The sequence below is a fragment of the Orbicella franksi genome, chromosome 2, assembly GCF_964199315.1.
Source record: "Orbicella franksi chromosome 2, jaOrbFran1.1, whole genome shotgun sequence".
NCBI lineage: Eukaryota > Metazoa > Cnidaria > Anthozoa > Scleractinia > Merulinidae > Orbicella > Orbicella franksi.
This window is the reverse complement of record NC_138146.1, coordinates 5,439,610-5,460,919: the sequence shown is the minus strand read 5'-3', so window position 1 is coordinate 5,460,919 and position 21,310 is coordinate 5,439,610. Positions and strand designations below refer to the sequence as shown.

The 21,310-nt window shown below is 38.1% G+C and overlaps 3 protein-coding genes across 3 annotated transcripts in view; 2 read left to right on the top strand and 1 right to left on the bottom strand.

The window, feature by feature from the left end:
- LOC145477895 (dipeptidyl peptidase 1-like) overlaps positions 1-21,310 on the bottom strand; it is a 214,226-nt gene that overhangs the window by 91,617 nt on the left and 101,299 nt on the right. The gene's annotated exons all lie outside the window — the stretch shown is intronic.
- On the top strand, positions 10,315-11,385 carry LOC145480072 (galanin receptor 2b-like). Its single transcript, XM_081458552.1, has one exon. It carries the CDS (start codon positions 10,315-10,317, stop codon positions 11,383-11,385), a length of 1,071 nt encoding a protein of 356 aa, XP_081314678.1.
- On the top strand, positions 17,693-18,781 carry LOC145467910 (adrenocorticotropic hormone receptor-like). The gene has a single exon (XM_081451544.1). The coding sequence runs from the start codon at positions 17,693-17,695 to the stop codon at positions 18,779-18,781; it is 1,089 nt and encodes a 362-aa protein (XP_081307670.1).

Below are 21,310 nucleotides of genomic sequence, written 5' to 3'. Positions count from 1 at the left end.
TACTCCACTTTAAATTTCACATATGTTGAAGATTAACAGCTTTTCCATTACACAGCAAAAAACTAGCTGGATATATTTAGGTATAGGAGAGCTTCAGGGCTTCATAGTTTCCTAGCTCCTCTTGCCACACACTTGCGAGGAATTTGTCAGTCTATCGCGACCGAAAAGTAACACAAAATAATTGCTAGTTTGAGTTTCGCTTGAATTTTAAGCAACGCTTGATGTTTCATCCAAGGCCCAATAACTTTACGTCCGTAGATACTGCTCAGTTTTATTCGTGTAAAAATCCAGTAAATTCTCTGTTGTCAATGAATGAGAGCGCCCGCCGATGCGTGTTTTCAGTACAGTCAGTAAACATGACAAATTGTACTTCCGCCGCTCTTTCGTGTGAAAGCGTACATCGAACTCAAACAATAACTCTATAGTTTTTAAATATGTTTAAGATTGATAAATGTTTGAGAACATATTAAAAGCTAAGCTGGAAATATGTGAATAAAGCAGAAATAATCAGCAAAGTTACGATGACGCTTTCTTTAATCAACTTGGAATAACGATTTCGAGTTAGTTGATCGAGCTATCAGAACTCCTTGTCTATTTTCATTTTCGCAGTGTAAAACTTCACTATGCTTATGTTGAAGAAACACACATGATGTTAGTAGCCTTTTTTGGGTTCGTGAAATTTGTTACAGCATCTCAGCATGCGCAAAAGATAACGAAAGAAATCTTTGTCAAGATTTGTTGACAATTCAAACACCGACTCGGACTTGAAGTGCACGAGCTGCACTATGCAAATGAGCTAATTGTACGCGTCAGACTTTCCTGTCAAAAACTTTTGCAAACTCACCAAACAAGCAGAAACAATAAGAAACCGTCAGAACAGGTTTTGGTTATGATGAACCATTGTCTGAGAAACTCACAAATTAACTCGATACCAGAGTGTAGAGTTTTCTTGCTATATTCTTGAGTCAGAACAAACGCAAAAACATACGCGTAAGCTTACAACTAGCGCGAGCAGATCTTAGTATTCATTCCCAGCGCGAGATTGAAGTCTTGTTTTCGACCCTGAAAAACCCACCTTTTTCGTTAGTTCAGAGCATAAAACTACATATAAGCGCCCTGGTTCGTATTCCCTGCCTTATTCCCTGCCATCGCTGTGAAAAATACGCAAAAGAATCTCTCAACTCTCACCATTTGATCACACAACGTGACAACATCCACGCGAGAGCCCCCGACACGTGCGTGAATCCGCGCGGATATATGACGTCATGATGGCGCAATTTGCTCTAAAAATAGAAAAATTGTCCCATATCATAGGTGCGCGCGAATCCCGAGACTTACGGTCTCCGTCCCCGATTATGGCTCCTGGTTCGACACAAAGACCTACATCACTTTTTTTTTTTTTTTAAAGTCCGCGTAGGTTTGACGCATTTTCAACAATCCTTAAGGCGAACGAAGGCTGAACTAAAACTCATGAAAATACCACCAGTGCGCGTGAACAATTAAGAATTGCAACCTCTGGAGATGTTCAAAACCTTTCTAAATACACGTCATGATGTTTGGACAATGTTACTATGGAAGGCATACGTAATAAATATTATGTATTCGGTGTGATCAAAATACAGACGGTTTTTTTTATGCAGTGGACATATCTTTTATTTTCTGTGTTCAACAGATGTTGCACGCGGATGTGACCGTTGGATTTGAATTTATTTTAGTCACCAGGTTTCCAGCAAACAGTTTCGTCCCAGATCTCGCGCAAATTTCAAATTTGGATGGCGTGTGCATTAACGTCACAAAGCCTAACGGTTTTTTTTTTTCTAATGAAAACCGTTTGAACAAACAGTCGCAGAAAAGCCCTACTTCTTCACGAATTCTGAGAAAAGTTCAGATTTATTTGAACTTTGCTCACCTTTCTCCTTTTCCGGAAGCTCAAAGCTTCATTTCTACTGAATACGCAACCCATAATCTCTTATTTGCCAGGCGAACGTCGTAAAGTTAACCCTGCAAGAGACAACGAGAAAATGACGATTCTTGTCAACGCGCGTCCTTTTATACCTGAATCCATTGTGACGTCATAATGCGCGCTGAGCTGACGACAACTCAGGTTCAAACTGACACAACAGGCAACGATTGGTCGAGAAAAGCGTCCACATGTCCATCACGTGAGACTGTGCAAGCCAACGCTTTCACGGCGTTTTACCATGGATACTTTCAAGCCACTGAAAGCTACTGAACGCTTTCACGGCATTTCACCATAGATACTAACCGTAGTTTCACTTTGAATCCTATTTTAGTTTCATTGCTTTAATTTTGTAACAGTATGGGTGTTTTCCAGAATGAAACAGAGTAAAGACAACTTTGTTTTGTAAAGCGAGTCCTCGATAACATATGGAAGAACATATGCTCTACTGACATTCATTTTGGCGACTTGAAACTTCGCTTGAAACATTTTGTATTGGTACGTACCCCATAAATGCAGAAGTTTGTCTAGATAATTGACACGAGAGTTCTGTTTTTAGTTCTCTTTTAGTTTACTTTGCCGCCTTTCTAGATATTCTCCGACGTGTTTTAAGCCCAAAGTCACTCTTAAAGAACGCTCTCGCAAGCGGACAGCTCTGCTTACGATCCCGTTTGAACTCTCTATTTCTCATTCCCGTAAGCGGACATCCTCGTGAGCGGCCGCAGACACTTGGAGGGCTTACGATCTAGACTTTTCTTTCAATTTGTGTTAAGCTCCCGTAAACGGACACTTGAAAGGAATTGAGCGGATTTGGGCCTGACTTTGTAAGATAGCTACAAACATTTGTAAACTGCATCACTGCTTTTTGTTGCAACGAAACTATTAATGTTAATGTTAACGCTGGTTGCAATCATGATTTGTTCTTTCAGTTAATCACTATCGGCCAGTTCTACTACTGCAGAACACAGAAGTTTATACAGTCGAACGTTCGGTGGTGACCACCTCTCATAAGCGATCTCGACCGCCTCTCCTCAGCGACCAGTTTTCCAAAATACCAAAGTTTCCAAGTCAAATCACTATATTTGGAACCTCTTGTAAGCGACCACCTCTCGTGAGCGACCGCGACCACTGTACTTTTAGAGCTAAAAGTTTGAAATATTCTTTTGTTGTAAACCTCCCGTAAGCGATCTCTTGACAGATAATAGAGCGAAAATTGGATGATAAAGTGTTGTAACATTATTGCATTCCTGGGTAGTACAAGAGATTGAAATTTCCCAATTGATAGTACCGAATTTTTTCTCGGAATTGACTTTTCACACGAACAAAACATTTAAAACACGGGGTAAGTCTCTGCAGCTGCCATATGCTAATGAGGCACAATTTTGACCCAATATCGTCCAAGCTCTCGTAAGCGACCACCTCCCGTAAGCGACCAAGTAGACTTGACATTTTGCGTGGTCACTTACGGGAGGTTCGATTGTAGTGAGAATAACCGGTTACAGAATATCGAGACTGAAATGTGCGAAATTTAAAGAATATTCTAAGAATAAACCTGCGGCCGAGATTTTAAAAAGAAAACAATTTCGTGTGTTGGAAATTTGTAAATACAATACAATTATATGTTTTTTACGAAACCGTATAAAATTCGTCATTTCTCTAAACGGCAAAACTAACCAACAAAGAAAAACTACAGCACTAGCCGTGTGTTCGATGCTGATAACATTTCTGTAAGAAGTTATGTGTCAGCCTTAAATCATATCAGGCTTCATTGCCTGTGGCCTGGCTCTAAAATTACTTCAACTAAGAATTCTCACAAGAACAGTTCAGCCTAAAATCGACAGAAAAACAAGAATATTCAGCCTGGACCGGAAAACCAATTTCTTCTTTTAAAAAACGATTGTATACATCCTTTGACAAACTGAGGCCTGAATCACAAGTTTAACGTCCGGTAACGGATGTTTTTCCCACTGTGCTTTTACTAAAGGTGAACCTGTAAAAATTAAAACGCTAAACAAATATGTAGGAGAGAAGATAAAGCTCCGATTTTGATTTATTTCTTCTCAAACTCGTAGATAATTTACCAAGTTAAATCAAGGGAAATCACAGCTGTGACAGTGTTTGGAAACATTTTTTGCAGATTTTTGAGGGGAACAACCAGGGCATTTTTTGCCTGTAGAGTTCATGTATGAACTGAAATCAACTGCGTTGTCTGAGAGAGTACGAGCTGTTGACATATCATTTTCTCGCAGCTGTTCAAAATATGTGCTCAGAAAACGAGCAAAATTAAAGGATGTTGCTTTTCAGGAGAAAACAAATCACATGGCAAAAATCAGAAATCAGCTTCCAATTAACACACCAACTGGTAAGAAGGTTTTTTTCCCATGTGTTAATTCAGTTGGCAGAGAATAAAAAGTAGTAAATTGAACGATCATGAATTGAACATTTTGTAATAATGCTCTTGAAAATTAACATTACTCGACTGCGATTGGAATACAGTTTTCATGTCTAACACCAATCCAAATTTGAAACACGAGTGCAAATTTGAAACACCAGTGCGAATTACAACGAAGATATCCCAAGCTAGTTCGAAGATACTTATGACTATCGACGGTAATCCGAGGTATTACCAAGGTGGACAAAGCTCACCCGAAGCCTTCCGAAGAAAGCCGAAGGTATTTGGATATTTTCCGAGCATTTCCAAACATCACCCGAACCCCTCCGAAGATCAGCGATTATCATCCGAACGTTTTGGAACACCTGGGACGATCACCTGAACATTTTCGTGGATTTCCGACGATTTCCGACGATTTTCGATGATTTTCGAAGATTGCCGAAGATCACCCGTAGCTCGCCGAAGTCTTTCGAACATTTGGGGAAGTTTTGCAAATATTTTTGGGAATGTTTGAAGGTACTTGAAGACCAAGCACACACTGCAGCCTGACAAGGAAACAATGTGCAGACGACATTAAGTAGCATGCTTTTATGTGTATTATTAACAGGTAGTCACATGATTATGCTCGTGCAATCTGGAATAATATTGCACGAGCCTGTAGGGCTCGTGCAATTTTGTTAGCCTTTGAAAAATTTACTTGTGCTTATTTATTCCAAATTGCATTCGAAATCATGTGATTATTACCTTTACTTCGTAGCCTGTGTCATAGCCTCGCACTCTCCCGTTACGAAAAACATAGCAACGATAACTTCGCCAGACAAAAGGCTTAATGAACAGTAAAATGGTGCTGTACTTGCATTATGCACCTTTGAACAAATCGTAGCCGTCCTTTGCATGTTCGTAGCATATTTAGCAGGGGAAATTTATACAGACAGACACAGATCTATATAACTGCCAAATCCTGAAGTCAAATATAAACGCATTTTCTAACAGGTGTCGTCCTAGTCATCGCCGTCTTATCTGGGTAAAGTTCCTCAAAAATCGGAGAGAGCTTCTGTGTGTTACTTTCTATTCTCTTTCGCGTCGCTCAGCCGCATAGAAAACATTTCTGTTATGAGTAAAGGAGAAAACTGATACAACAAATAGCGGAGGGGCCGCCAGCAATCGAGTTAATTGCTAAGTGTGTAAAAAATATGAGAAATATTGAGCAAACTGATATGAAGACCTGATTGATGTATGATCTTTCATATATTCACTTGCATTGAGTAAACTGTCGTATTAGACAAAAATACCAAAACTGAACCTCGGCTTTGAGTATGTTTTTCTTCCCATTTGGACCTTTCATCGGCACAGCTGTTGTAAATTGTGTTTTAATAAGTATGACTGAGCTTGGTAAAGTCTTGCCTAATTGCTGTGCAAAACGCCAAAAGTGATGAAAGCAAAGAAAACATCGACTAATGCGAGAAACAAAATACTGAAGTTTCCCTTTTTACAAAAAAAAAAAAAAAAAAACGCTAAACATAGAAAGTTTTCATCACAATTTTATTTTTTTTATTGTAACAGCTGCAATACTGTTTTTCTTTCCTTGTTTTCTACAACTCGCAAAGATTGGAATACACGAAACTGAACTTATGCAAGATTCAATCACTAGTGATAGACGTGTATCAACTGGAAACACTGGTTTTGCTAAGTTGAAGGCAAATTGGGGTTTTCTTGCGGAGCTAAAGGTAGATTTTGGTGGCGTGAAAAGCATGAGGCTGGGAAATCGTTTTGGCATTCAAGTAAAATAACAAGTCTTGAATAGAGACAAGTACTGCGAGGAATTATTATTGATTACTTTAATTGTGCAACGCACAATAATATTATGAATATCGATCAAAAATTGGAAATTTTTGCGTTTGATTGGTTACCATTAATTGATCAAGTCTTTTGTTTAATCCCGTAATTTGCGTCACTTTCTTACCACCAGAAAGCCGCATATCTCACTGAAACATCTAAAAGAAACTCCCTCAATATATCTCATTTGCGTGTTTTTCAAAGTTCGCTCTGCTTCATACGATAGCGCCTCATAAAACAATCATAGGATGACAGTACCGTAGTTTGGAGAATGAAGCATTTCTTATAGAGAGTTATTCTCTAAAACTTTTAAATTTTATCATTGACTTCCAAACTATCAAGTTTGTTTTCAATCTATGTTATCCTTCAGATAAAACGCACAGATAATAATATGAAACGGCCCACAGAACTTGGGAATTTTGGATACAACAGCCCTCTTCATTCATTGTTTTTCTCGCCTAAGAATCTATAGACAAATGTATGTTGAACTAAAAACGCAGCTGGACACTTTTTAGTACAACTACATCCCTCAAATTACATTAATTAATGCAAGCTTTCCCCAGTTTCGTATCTGCGCTATTCATTAACTTGTTGAAAACCAATTCCCATAAAGACACTGCAATTTCTGACTCGTGTTGCCTACCCTTCAAAAATGGCTTCCAAAAAAAGACGATCAGTTCTATTCTAACTAAGCGTACGTGCGGCGACCATTAACCATTGTGTGCGATGAGAGAGTTTCACACATGTAATTTCCCACCAATTTTATTCGTTTAGTCTGCAGTTATAAAGGTAAATCTATTTCCGTTGAATAAAATGCCCATTGAATTCAGATTAAAATTCATTCTGCTAAACTTTTGATTGGAAGCGAACGTGATTCGTATCAAAATGAACAGGCTTCTTTTTTACATTGGAGAAGACTGCCATTCAAAATATTCATGAGGTATTTTCCAAAGTCGCAATTAAAAACGCGAACTTCGCGTCCTTCGCATCACGTTTTCTGGTGTACATGACAACCGCTGATGTCATTAAACATCTTCTAACGGTGAGTTACAAGTAATAATCAAATTTCTATTTGTTCTACGTTCCTGTTAAACATATCGCATCTTAGAGTAAACAAGTGTGAGATATCTTCAATCAGTTTAACCGTATCTTAACGTTGCACTAATTCTTGACAATAAATATTCCTGCTGCAGGGAGAAAAAGCGCAATCATTCGTTTCCAAGGAAAGAAGTAGGCATCTCTACCTAATCAAAGGAATGAGGTTAGTGTAACCTAACCATAAGATCTTAACTGTTTTTAGAACTTCGCGATCACATTTTTTCGGCGTCTTACTTTAGTAACGAGCAGACACAATGTTTTCTTGTTTAAAAAAAAAAAAAGAAAACGTCATAACGTGAACATTGGGATACATTTGTATTCATGGCACGGAAAAAACTTGCAAAATTCGCGCATACGCACGGTTAACATGCAATCATTGAATTTCATCAGAAAACTTGTTTCTTTTCTGGTACTACCCAAATTTTATAGGCGTGTGTTTTCTATGGTGTATTCCCAACAAGCTTTTCTTCTTGTGCAATGTCTCGAAAAGCAGTATATTTTATAGTTTTTTGTGAAAGATTTAATTTTCTGTTACGAGGAGTATCTATGTTGTGAGTTTTCCAATGTGAAGAATTTTCTGAAACTAGGTTTTAAATAAATTGGGCAAATGCTTGCATAAACAAAATTTGGCCATACATGTAAAAGGTTGGAACAGGCCAAAATTAAAATCCTTTATCGGATCAGGCGTTACTCTTCAAACAGTAGGACAATTCCAAATCCCCACCCTATTACCTTCTCTTGCAAACACAGTGTGTTTTAACATTTAGATATCGCTTGTAATCGGTTGAAACTGAAGACAATCTGGAACCTGGTAGTAGCAACATTGAAACCAGCTGGAAGATTTCTTTACCAACAGTTTAATACTTAAGGTAAGAATTCAATATATATTTTAAGTTTCGTCAGTTTAAAGAAAAATGAAATTGCAACAAATTCATTCACGTATTACTGTCTCCGCGTAATTACCAATGTAATGTTCAATCAAATAAAAGAAATTGGTGAAAATTCCTGTTCGTATTGATACAAGCATCTGTAATAAATGTAGGCCCCGTACGCGTCCACACGAAACTGTAGGAATTTCGGCAAGACGGAGGTTTCACTATGAAAGCGCATAAAATGTTTTCTGTCTACATGGAGTAATTTGTAAAAGCGACAATCACTCGTCATTTTGGATTATTTTGTGTTTAAGGAAAACTCAGACAGGGAAGTAACATGGTTACTTTGACTGCATCATTTTTGAAAAGCTCCGTTTTCAACTACAACAAATGAAATTTTTTCCGTCCACACGAAAACGAAAAGCCGGCGTTTTCAAATTCCCCCAGTTTGAAGGGTGTTGTCGAAAAGCTCCGCCGGTTTTCGTGACGGATTAGTGAAGGCGATAGCCCTTGCTATAGAAATGAAACTACGTTTTCAAATTTCTCCGGCGATGTGCGGACCCTGCCTACCTTATACTCCCACGTGAAAAAAAGGGGCGGGATAAAAACCCTCCGTTTTGCGTTTAACGGATAGCTATTGCTCTACGCTAACATATAACGTCGCACGATGTTATTCCATGGCCAGGATCTTGGATTTGCAATCTTGGATTGCGCAATTTTCTCACGAAGTCCTAAAATAACATAAGTTGATAGAAAAATTAACTAACAAAGTACTGTTCAATGCTTATCAAGAAAAGTAAATAATTTAGTACACAGGCGTAAATTGTTTTTGCTGTGCATGTCAAAATGTGGTTGCCATGGTAGTGCCAAATGATTCAGAGCAACAGCTGACAGATCAAAGTTTTGAACAGGGATTAATAAACAGTGATTGTTAGCATCCTAGAGGAAATATATACTGAAGTACTCTCCGGGTGAGGTGGGGTGGCCTCCAGGCATCCACCCTACCCCTCTCCTGTTGTACGCCCGATGGTCAATGATGTAATGCTAATGAAAATTCACTTTCCGTTTTTGAAGATAAAAACTGTACCATAATTAGTATTTAAGCTCCTCGCGAAATTCAGCTTGCTCTGGTTGGATTCTATTGCTTACTCAGGGTGGTTTTATAGTGAAAGGAGAGTCGTCAGTTTTGCCTTTGTTGTTGTAGTTGTTGTTATTGTTGTTGTTGATAAGACAACCAGCTAACTCAGCTAGTGCGAGCATAGTTAACAGATGGAATGGTTATGAAACCCGACAAAGTTCTTTGTTGTCTTTGTTTTTGTTCACTTTTTTGGCCTTGACCGTGCGCAAAACACAATAGTTGTTTACTCCGTACTGAGGAACTAACCGCACAGCAAAAAGATTGTCTAAGGTCGTGGACCTTCCAACGTAAACCTTGAAATCTTTGTTTGCTCGTTTGATGTTTGCCGGGCTTCATAACCAGTCCCCTCTATTAATCGTCAGCTAGTTCTGTTTTTCATCTCTCCACTAAATTAGTTCTCCTCGCAGTGACTGCTTCAGATACAAGTTGCGAGAGCCAAAATGTAAGAGACAGCTGGCATTTCCGTCTACACTTTGTAAAGGTATGTTTTCCACATGATTGTGCTGTGAGACATTTTACATTTTAAAATCTTTATGTTGCTCCACACATGCTTACTCGAAAACTGAACAAACGTTTAAGCGAAATAAAATCTACAGTTCAGACGATCTTACTTTTCAACTATTACGTTTTACAACACTATCATGTTTTCGATTTCACACGGCCCAAAATGCAAAGGCTATTTGAAATACTCGGTAAATAATTTTCCAATGTAAGAGGCAGTTCTCTGTACCTTATAAATGCTGCTTTTCTTACGTTAAGTTGAGATCTTTAGAGATTCTACAATATTGTCCTTTAACATGATTATAAACAGACTAATTGTTGTGCTTTGAAAACAGGGCCAGCTGCTAGAAAAACGAATTAGGCTGAACCTCTGGAATAGATTTCATTGCTGAAGTATTTCAGTAGATTTGCCTGCTTAAGGCCAAAAGTTGAATAAAATACAATTCACAGCTTAAAAATTACCTCTTTTCTTCTTTATTACGACTTACATTTTTTTTTTTCTCTTCAGAAGGCCAACATGGAAGGCTCGCAGATGTTGTCCAATCAGTCTGCTCTCTTCAACAGCACAGGGATGAAAAGAAGAGTTTACCTGTTCACACCAGCAGGTTTCACCACTAAACTCGTTCTTTTCTCACTTTTGGCAACTATTGGTATTGTAGGACTTCTTGGCAATGTGCTAATTTACTACTTTATCTCGACAAAGAAAAAGACCAAGTCATTTATGCAAACCGCTCCATTTGTACGAAACTTTAACTTTTACATTAAGAGCTTAGCTCTTTCAGACATACTGAGTAATATAATTTCAGTTCCTTTGATTTGTATTCAGATTATGTTTGATGTGTTCCAACATAGTTGGACATGTACAATTGTTCGATCTCTCACCATACTTTTCCCTTCTATAACAATGAATAATTTAATGGTAATAAGTGTGGAGAGGTATTTGGCAACTCGTGCCGTTCCCCGCTCGTTCAGTGTCTCTACTGTTCGCAAACTAATCTTTACCGCATGGCTTATAGGCTCAATTTTCATTTTAGGGCCAACAGCAACGTTCAATGGGGTAAGATATGACCTGAACGACACACATTATACTGTAGTTTGCAAATATGACAACAGTTATTTTACCTCTAAAATAATAGTTCTATGTTATTCAATACTACAGCACGTTATACCTGGTGTTATTTTAAGTTACCTTAATATTGCCGTTGCGAAGACATTATGGACACGGCAAAAAAGAAGAATAACTGTTCAGCGCACCAACGCCATCAGGGCCAACTTGATAGCTGCTAAACTCCGTGGAACATATATTCTTATCGTTTTAACGTTTGCTTTCATCATCCCATATTCAGTATTACCATATTATGCAGCCTATATAGCTTTGGCTAAGCCTTCCATTGATTTTCAAACTGATTTCATGACAAGGTATCTTAGCGCTGCGCTGCTTTATTCGAACAGCACTATTAACTTCATTATTTACTTGGTACAGATGAAGGATTTCCGCGCTTTCTTAAAGAAGCTGTTCTGTGGTAACGGTAATACTATGAATCCCAACTCACCCGGGGACGGGATTCAACTCCCGAACAATCGTTGACTTCGCTTTAAAGGAGCTCAGTCACGTACAAAATTGCCAATAAATTGAAGGAAACTTGAAAATAGTAGTTTACTAAGATAGAAAAACACCAAACAGATAATAATAAATCATAAAAAAAACAAGTATGGTAAAGTATGGAGAAAATTAACACGGATTACAAACGACGAACTTGAAAAATCGAGCTAAACTTTTCAAGCTGTGCAAACTGTGACGTAGCTCCTTTAGGTCCCCTCAGGAGCTTACATATGAAAGTGAATGGGGTTTATTATTGTTGAAACTTTTGAGAGGGACACTGATAGTGTATCATAATTTCCTTTTGTGGATTTCTAGGGGATTACAAAAACAGTAACTAAAATATTTAACAATACATTTTTAACCGTGATAGATCGGTTTTCACGGTAGTTGGTTTTGCATTAATTTCCGCTACACGATTGGCTTTAAAAAAGCTCGCGCCACTCTTTTATGCATCCAATCAGAAGTAAAACCAAAACCAATTGTCACTCGTTCGCACGCGGTTTCCCGCACTTCGCGTCAGCTACATGCAATAATTGCTTCGAGTTTTGATCGGTTCATTGGATTGTCTTCCCTTTTACTTAACTGGAGTGTTCAAATTTGTTTTGATTTTGTGACAATCACTTAAACCTGCTATAAAGGCATTGTTTAATTTTGGGATAAACGCGTCCCCTTTTTCTCTGAGCGAAATTAGCTTGATATTAATTCTTGTGACCCCAATTTTACCAAAACTAACCAAAAATAATCTCTCTGTACTGAAGATATTACATTTCATATATTCAATTGCACAGTCGAGTAGACTAGAACATTCTTGAATCACACAACAGTAAATTAAAATATCCAAAAGTCTGGTAGGAAAATTACTTTGGCTGGAGCTAGTTATTCGAAGACTAGTCATGTTACTTTGGCAAAAGCCAACATGACCATGAAATTGAACTGTTTTCAAACTCGAGAACAAGTCCTGTAAGCATTAGTTGAAACATTGAAAGAGTTTCCGTAATGGCTTGCTGGTACAAAAATAATAAAATATTTCAGTAGACAAGAAGCCCTATCAACCCTTGCAAGTTTTCATTCGGGTCCTAAACTTTCTCAAACTAGGCCGTTTCCAGTGTTTTGTTAGTCTGGCGAACTTTTAGTTGTCACATAAGAGCTAACACGTTAGCTTTTCAGCAAATTTATTTGTCACATAACAATTGGCCAATTTTACTCATCTACACAAGGAAATAAGAATTGTCACATGAAAATTATCGCGTAAAAATTCCTCGTGTAGACGACTCGTCACATAAAATGTGGCAAATATGTTCGTAAGCACCAAGATTTTCTGAGGCCATTAAGCAGCCCCGCCTTGTTTCTGCGTATCTCTGCTGTCCAAAGTCATTACTGGAGCACTAAACTTTGAGCTGCTAACAAATATTTGCAGTGCCATCTCTGACTCGATCAGATATATTTGTCATATAAAAGTTGACACATAAAAATTGCTCGTGTAGACGAGAATTAAATTGAGCGGGACCATGTTTGTAAACTTAGAAACGTCTGCATGGCTTGTCTCTCAACAACAAAAACAACAATTTGTCTAAAACTAAAAGCAAATTTGCAAGCAATTCCTTTCAATTTTGGCAAAGTAACTAATCAATTTTATGGGTGTTTGCTTAAAGATATCTCAATCTGATTCTTGACATTAATAAAATATGATTTTAAGCACAAGGTGTAGACAACGGCATTATCGGAGATCTGTGTTAGTTTTCAGTTTCGATGAGGAACTTGGTGCTGAAATAGCAAGTTAAAATCATTTACCGAATTTTACCAACGAATAGTTTTTTCGGCAAATAACGAAAAACGTTGCCTCGCCCTCCTGTCCCTTTTTTCCTTCTGATCTGAGTGCCAAACTGCATGTGGCATTTGTTTATACACTGTACGCAGGGACGTTCATTTTGGAATAGATTCCAGGAGTGGTACTCAATCTCTGGTAACACGAAACTGCCGTTGTCAGAATTAAAGGTTATGATCCGAATTATTCGTTGTTTAGCCCTCAACCAAACAAATATATCAGAGATTCGAACAAGTTGTGTACTTGTAAACAACAAAAAGAGCATTGTAAGTAGATCACCTGTAATTTAATTAGACTAGTGTAATTGAAATATATGTATTGTAAGTAGTGCAAGTATAAGTAGTTTAAGTGTCGTGTAAGTAGTGAGTATACCATAAGTATATATAGCTTATGAGTAAGTATTATGTAAGTAATGTTAATAGGACTGAGCGGAGTCCAATTCGGTCTGTAATCATACGAGTGATAATAAAATCGGACAACCGCGCAGCGGGAGTCTGATTAGTTTATCACGAGTTATTGACCGAATTGGGCGACAAGAAATATTATTACCAATTAATCATAAAAATTACAATTTCCGAGAAAAGAAGAGCCAAGTTATGAAAGAAAGGGAAAGTTTGCATTAAAAGACAGACAAAGGAGGCGTAAATTGTTTAATGATGCTCTGAAATTAAACTACAACTTTGAAAATGATTGGTTGATTTAACCTACAACTTTGAATGCGATTGGCTTATTCAACTGTCCGATAGCAAACTGCCCGATGACAACTTGGCTAGTGAATTAGTGGAAAATAGGGGTTTTTTAAACCAATCACATTAGACGAAATTGTAATTTTTATGATTAGTGTTGTAAGTAGTGTAAGTAACAAAAAAAAATATTATAATTAAGGGTTCGAACAATTAATACACAAACAATATTAAGAGCTTTGTAAGTAAAAATTGGTAAGTAATTTCGTGATTGATAATGGTACGTAATAGGACTGAGTGGAGTCCAATTCAGTCTGTAATACTAGTGTTTAACAAAATCGGACAACCGCGAAGCGGGAGTCCGATTTGTTAATCACGAGTATGATTACAGACTGAATTGGACGACGCGAAGCCCTGTTACCAATTAATCAAAACTATGACAAACTTCGAGAAACGAACAAACCATCGATTGAGCGCTGAGCGATTAAACGTCGTTATGAATGCTGAAAGACACAGCAGTTTACTCAATAAAGTGCACCGCAACACGTACTGTCGAATTACAAGCATGACGCGTACACTGTCCAATTAATGCTCAAATCAGGCTGCTGATGGCCAATCACGTTCGAGAATTTTGTTATAGTTTTGATTACTTTGGTAATCGTAAAAGTTACGAACATTTTAGTACCGCAATAATATATTTAAGAAACACTAAGGTACGAAAATGCATTTAACCTTACATAACTGTAGACTTTTGATGGTCATTGTACATTTGTAGAAGATAGAAAACAAATAAAGTGTTTTATGTGGAGTCAATCAATTGTACATGTCTTCTTAGGACAACTTGTGAGCGTGTTCATTACGTACATTTTAGTCTGTCAGTGGTTCAGGATTAATTATTTGCAACGCTTGATTCAAATCCCATTCTCAAATTCAATAATAATTCATCAAGTTAAAACAAAGGAAACCTTGACCGTGACGGTGTTTGGATATCTGCCATATATTAGCATAGCGGTTTTTTGTTTAGTTTTAGTTTCGATTGAGAAGACATATCAAACATGAAAAATAGGGTTTGATCGCATTTGAAAACACCACGAATTCGGTCAAAATACTCCGCTACGCGTCGTGTTTTCAACTCTCTTCTCAGTGTTTGGAAATGTGGTCAAAGACGATCTTTCGTGTTTGATATATTACTTCAACATACACTTCAAACGATCGCCTAACGATAACCTAATCATAACGACCAGCAGTCATCGACCAAACACCCTACCCGTAACCCTTCCTGATCCAAGAGGTTATCCCTTCAAGGTACTGCGCTTAATTAGCCACTGTGATTTCGCACCGTTGGTATAGCAACCTAACTGGAGAAGGTTGCTATTGCTTTGGTGTGATCCGCATGTTTTTGATTTTACAAAATATGCGATTTTTTTCAACTAATGAACGCAGGGTTCGGCAGAGCGGCCGAACCAAATATCAACTCATACAGATTGAGAGCAAATGAGCAATCTAATCTAATCTTGGTAGAATTCTAACTATAAAATTTGGAACACTCAAATAACGCCGATATCTATTGTTCCTGTCAGTTTTGCTACTTTCCAGCTTTAGAAAAATCGCGGAGACTGAATTGTTATTTGAAACTTGCAACAGTAAGCTTGCCCTTGCCAGTTTTTGTTGTTGTTGTTGTAAATTATTTAAGAATTATTCGCTGAAGGCGGAGTGAACATTGGTGAATATTCACCGAGACGAAGTCGAGGTGAAAATTCACGGATGTTCAGTGAGCCTGAGGCGAATAACTGTTTTAGCATAATTTTCAGAGGTGAATAGCAAGAACTACAAAATAACGGACTAAAACAAAAAACACAGACGCAATTGTTCGTTAACATACAGGTATGCAGCCGTAGGTTTGATAACAAGCTTACATGTACATCGGTTACGAATCAATTTACTCATCGATTTTTTTCAATAAAACAAGCGAAACACCACGAAAAATAGTATAAATATATTCATCCGGTACCTTTGTTTTATCGTTGTTAACTTCATTCACAGTCGTCGTCATCGTCTTAAAATAAGTAGCTTTAATTAGTTTGAAGAAACATAAATTTCGGTCAATCGATCTGACCTGCTGGCGATCGTAACTACTGTGTTACGATTCTTAAATGCCTTAAATACGAGTTCTTGAAAAGATTTTTGGTCCAATGGCGACAGCAGTCATTTTGAAAATTCTCCATATTTCAAATATCCTGGACTTGGAGTGATGTCTTTCGAATAAATGAAGATTTCATTCACAAAGTGAATGGCAAAGGTGTTGAGCTTAGTAATCAAGCTCAGAAATGTTATATTCACCTTCAAGAGCGGTGAATATAACGTCGCCGTTATGTGGACGATCTCTAGTCATTCAACATTCATGGCAAAGTGTACTATCGTAAGCAAGGAATATTGCTAGCGAAACATTGCTATGAATTGCATGCGTCCGAACCAATTAATTTAAGGAACGAGATATAACACAAAGAACACAGGAAAAGCTCGAAACATCCTTAAAAATTTAACCCCCACCGCTCATCACTAACCAGTTATTTTGTACAATCATCATTATATGGCTAGCTCCGTGAGCAGGCAAGGTGAACCGAATCCGCTGTGATTTGCTACCCGAGCGAGCCAGAGAGAGCTATCTCGCCCGCTCGGGATTACGCGCTGTGTCCCGCAAGAAAAATCTCCCCGAAGATCACCTTTTTTTGGTATTCTTTATCCCATATAAAAAATCCTTTATTGACCAAGCTTGGTCCGTCAAAATCGCTGGAAATTGGTCTCGTTCTTTTCTTTGCGTGTTTATGGACCATAAACTCACAGGAAAAAAAAAAGAAAAAAAAAAAAAAAAAAAAAAAGAACTTGGCCAATATCCAGCCATCCTGACCTCGCACTTGGTCAATAACCCATATATAACTAGTTTTTTTTATCATAAATTGCGGGGTTAACGATTAGCATTTTTGCGTTTATTTCTAGCGGAGTGCGAGGTTAAACTTTTTGTAAGTTTTATGAAGAAAGAAAGAAAAAAATTAACAAAGGGAGAGAAGGAAAGAAAAACGAAGTTGGCAATTATAAAATTCGCTTGTTCTCATACACGATGATATATGGAAAACGTTTTCAGGTGCAGAAGTATATGCTGGGTTATTAGTAAAAAAACAAAAAACAGGCTTAGTAAAGTTGATTATCCAAACAGACACCAAGATAACAAAACTATCTCACTTAAATTTTAATTGAAACTGTCAGTTTTCCTGCAATTAGGAAATTTGCATATAAAAACTAAAGATTATCGCCAGCTTACTGTGGCCACATCTGACGGTCAAGTATAAACCATGTTGTAAAATCCTGTAAATTGTGAATCATACAGCACTGTGCACAATTTTAAGCCGAATTTCACCGAAACAGGTAAGAAGCTATCGGTTTGTACTTGTAAGGAAATAAAGGCGACACGTCTGTCCTTGTCTTTCCTGGCAAAAGGCAATCATATCGATTGATCTAAATGGTTGCTATTTTGGTGTTAAAAGTCAGCTGCCATACAAGAACAATGCACTAATGAGAGTTTTCAAACCGAATTTTACATGTCATATAACAATATCTACATACGGTTTTAATTTCGCTACTTGGCAAGTTGTTAACCCATCAATAATTTATGATCAAGCTGTGAAAACGTTAGCCTTTTATCGCTAACAGAAGAGGTTTCTTATCAATTTGAAACTTCCGTAAAACAATCATTTTCTTTAGTCAGCTAGAAGTTTGTGACTCTGTCATGATACCAGCAAACGTAACTGATCCAAAGTACGATTTTTATTTGGTGATAATCGATGACAAGGCATACTGGCTGAGTTTAGCTGTGGTGGGATTCATTTTAGCAACAGTTATTATCGTAGGAAACTCCATTCTACTCTTCACGACTTACAAGGATCCTCGTAGATCACTGCGTACACCGCCATCTTTCCTGATTACGAATCTGAGCGCGTCAGATTTACTGCTGGGACTATTCAATGTTTTTCTTGTGGCTTTGAGAGATGTCTATCGATCACGACTTGAACATATGCCTTATGTTTTCGTGTTTAAGGCAATCATGTACACCGTGCTATCTACAACCCTATCTGTGAGCAGCTATTCCATAATAGCCATGTCATTAACTTGTTACGTCGCCATCAACAAGCCCATGGATTACAAATCCATCGTCACCAAGAGAAGAATCAAGATTTTTATTGCAGTGTTGTGGATGGTATCTTTAGCGACGTGTGTTCTCCCTATAACGTATATATCCGAGAAGACATACACGCTAATTTATCTCCACACTCACGCTTCGCTGCCTGCCATCTTGTTGACAGTTATCTACGCAAGTGTGTTCCGTGCTCTCGCGAGACGAACTCGAGAGCTTCAGCTAGGAGGGTGTGACTCGATTTCAAGTATTTCGTTGCGAAAAAATCGAAATATGGCTGTTACAATTATCATTATTCTTTCGCTGTTCTATTTCTCTTATATACCTCAATACATCACTCTACATCTACTGTACTTTTGCAAACCCTGCCAACATTCATTAACTTTCCACAAGATTGACGTTGCATTGTCCCGGTTTTTGTTCATAAATTCAGCGGTGAATCCATTTGTCTACGCCTGGAGATTGCCAAAGTATCGAAAAAGGTTTAATGACTGTTGGCAGTTTATCCGAGGCAAGTTGAGAATTCCTTGCAAGGGACTTTTGAACCCAAGGACACAGTCGAGCCAAACGAAAAGTGCTTGGGTGTGTCAAAGAAGATTATGGCGAAATAGACGAGTTGATATTTCATGTACTTGCGATATTTCCAGTATTGAACTGAAAAAGGTTAAAGTGACAATCGTGTAGGAAACTAAACATTTTTAAAGCCTTATTGCACTCATGTTTGCAGAATGAATATCATTAGTGGTAAATACCGTGAATATAGACCTAGGCAGCGTCCACACTAAGCCAGAAAAATTTTAAATACAGTTTTATTTCTACGGCTAGGCCTACCGTCCACACTAATCCGTCACGAAAACGGAGCTTTTGGAAGACGCTCTTCAGACCGAAGGAATTTGGAAACGCCAGCTTTGTGTTTTAGTGTTGGGTTGAAGACATTTTGAAAACGCAGCTTTATTTCTACGGTTAGGTCTACCGTCCACATTAATCCGTCACGAAAACGGAGCTTTTGGAAGACGCTCTTCAGACCGAAGGAATTTGGAAACGCCAGCTTTGTGTTTTAGTGTTGGGGTGAAGACATTTTGAAAACGCAGCTTTATTTCTACGGTTAGGTCTACCGTCCACACTAATCCGTCACGAAAACGGAGCTTTTGGAAGACGCTCTTCAGACCGAAGGAATTTGGAAACGCCGGCTTTTCATTTTCGTTTGGACGGAAAACGTTTTGAAAACGGAGCTTTTCGAAAGCGATGACATCACGATAATCACGTGATTTCCCTGCCCAAGTTTTCCTCAAAACACAAATCCAAAATGACCGGTGATTGTTGCATTTTTAAATTCCTACGACGCAGTGTGGAAGGAAAATATTTGATACGTTTAAGAGTGAAACCTCTGTTTTAAAATTCCTCCGGCGTAGTGTGGATGGGGCCCAAGATAGATCAAGTTTCGACACAGATAAAACGATCGTTTGACACATATTTTATGCACGTTCTCGATATATCACGTAGTTACCGGTTGGTGATGACCCACAGAACCATAATTTATGGCAGACAAAAAAACATGATTCTCAATGCATTGACAATTAGTTATGGTAAATCAAGGCCAGCGGTTATTAAGGACATATCATGTTTCATATAGTTGTTCTATATCCAAAAGAATAAAACACATATACCCAAAACATATATACGCTTTGCCACTCTCTTTTTCGATAGTCCATGTTATGTCATGTTGTTGGAGCTTATCATTTCAAATAGTAGATTTCTGCCTGACAACCAAATCGAGAAGTCACCGCCAAAGATCTTCTCTAATCTCACCGCGATAAGACGCTGTAAGTAAAAGCATTATCAAGGATACTCATATATTTCTAAAGGGACTTAAGGCAATCTTCCCCTCTCCTCCCCCCCCCCCGCCCCCTCCATCCCCTCCACACACACACACAACTAAAAGTCAGCCAAAAATAAAAGTTTCCTTTACTCGAAGTCTCACAATAACGGTAACAAAGGTAAAAAAATAAAATTACTGGAAAGAGTAAGAAAAAAATTCAACCAGGCCAGCGAGCAGCTGCTTTTGTTGCGGATGTAAAAGCAAATCATCTTTTTTCAATGGATTATAGATATCTCTTCGTGATGATAAGTCAAAGATATTTTCATGATACGTAATGTCGCGATCGGAGCTCTCGTTTTAACATCTTTTACAGGCAGATTACCTGCTGAGAAACTGAAAAATTGCGCACGAATTCTCTGTACTCACGCCGCTGTTAACTGACCTAATCAAGTGCTGACGCAATATATTCCACAATATCGATCCGTTTTGCCGGTGATCTTAATTTAAATCGTTGGCTTTCATGAAACGACTTGAAATAAATATTGTAAAATCTACACGGTTGATCCTACAAAGCTCATTGTTTCAAATATTATGGATGGGGGTAAAAATATATGAATATAAAGAAATATTATATATATTTAGCCAAGCCTAAGGACGGAGCTCCTGGGCCGGGTTGTTCAAAGCCCGATTAAGCTAAGCCAGGATAAGCGAGAATTTTGATTTGATTTTTGTAATTTTGTGGTGACGTCTTCTGTTTACATTGTTTGGCCTTCTGTTTCGAGTCTGCATAATCTCAAGCTACATAAAAAAAAGCAGTGAAAAACATTTTAATACAAGAAAAATTTATTCTTCGGTTAATTTTTAATCCTGGGTTAGCTATTCCGAACAACACTGCCCTGATTAAAACAAGTAAACCTGACATGAGCCTACGATCCAATCGAAAACCAGCTCTTGGTCAGCGGTCAAATTTAAAGAAAAACACGTGTCCTCGATGAGCTCTAAACCTGAGCCCATGATTTGGTCACGTGATACTGGTCAGCGGATACATTGATTTGACAGATGTCAATAAACCGTAACATGGATGTCCAATATCAAAGATGTACGCTGCAAACCAAGACTGTATGACGGTATTAGCTGGAGTATAGCCGCCATGTTGCGCGACGTTTCGTCGTTGTCGTATGGCGCACGCGCTCGTGATCCATGCCGTTAGCCATGTTGACCATCAAAAAAGAGTTGCATGGGTTTCTATTTCTATGCATGCATCTGGTTCTCTTCCTATAGCTATGGTGCTCCGCTTTGCCGCCCATGAGGCCGCCGGAATAAACCCAATTGTGCCCAAATTTGGTTGCTTTATCTAATTTTATTTCAGTTCAAGGTGTCAGATTCTTCTTTCC

Coding starts and splice junctions, on each gene's coding strand:
- LOC145480072 (XM_081458552.1), top strand. CDS start 10,315: ATGGAAGGCTCGCAGATGTTGTCCAATCAGTCTGCTCTCTTCAACAGC.
- LOC145467910 (XM_081451544.1), top strand. CDS start 17,693: ATGATACCAGCAAACGTAACTGATCCAAAGTACGATTTTTATTTGGTG.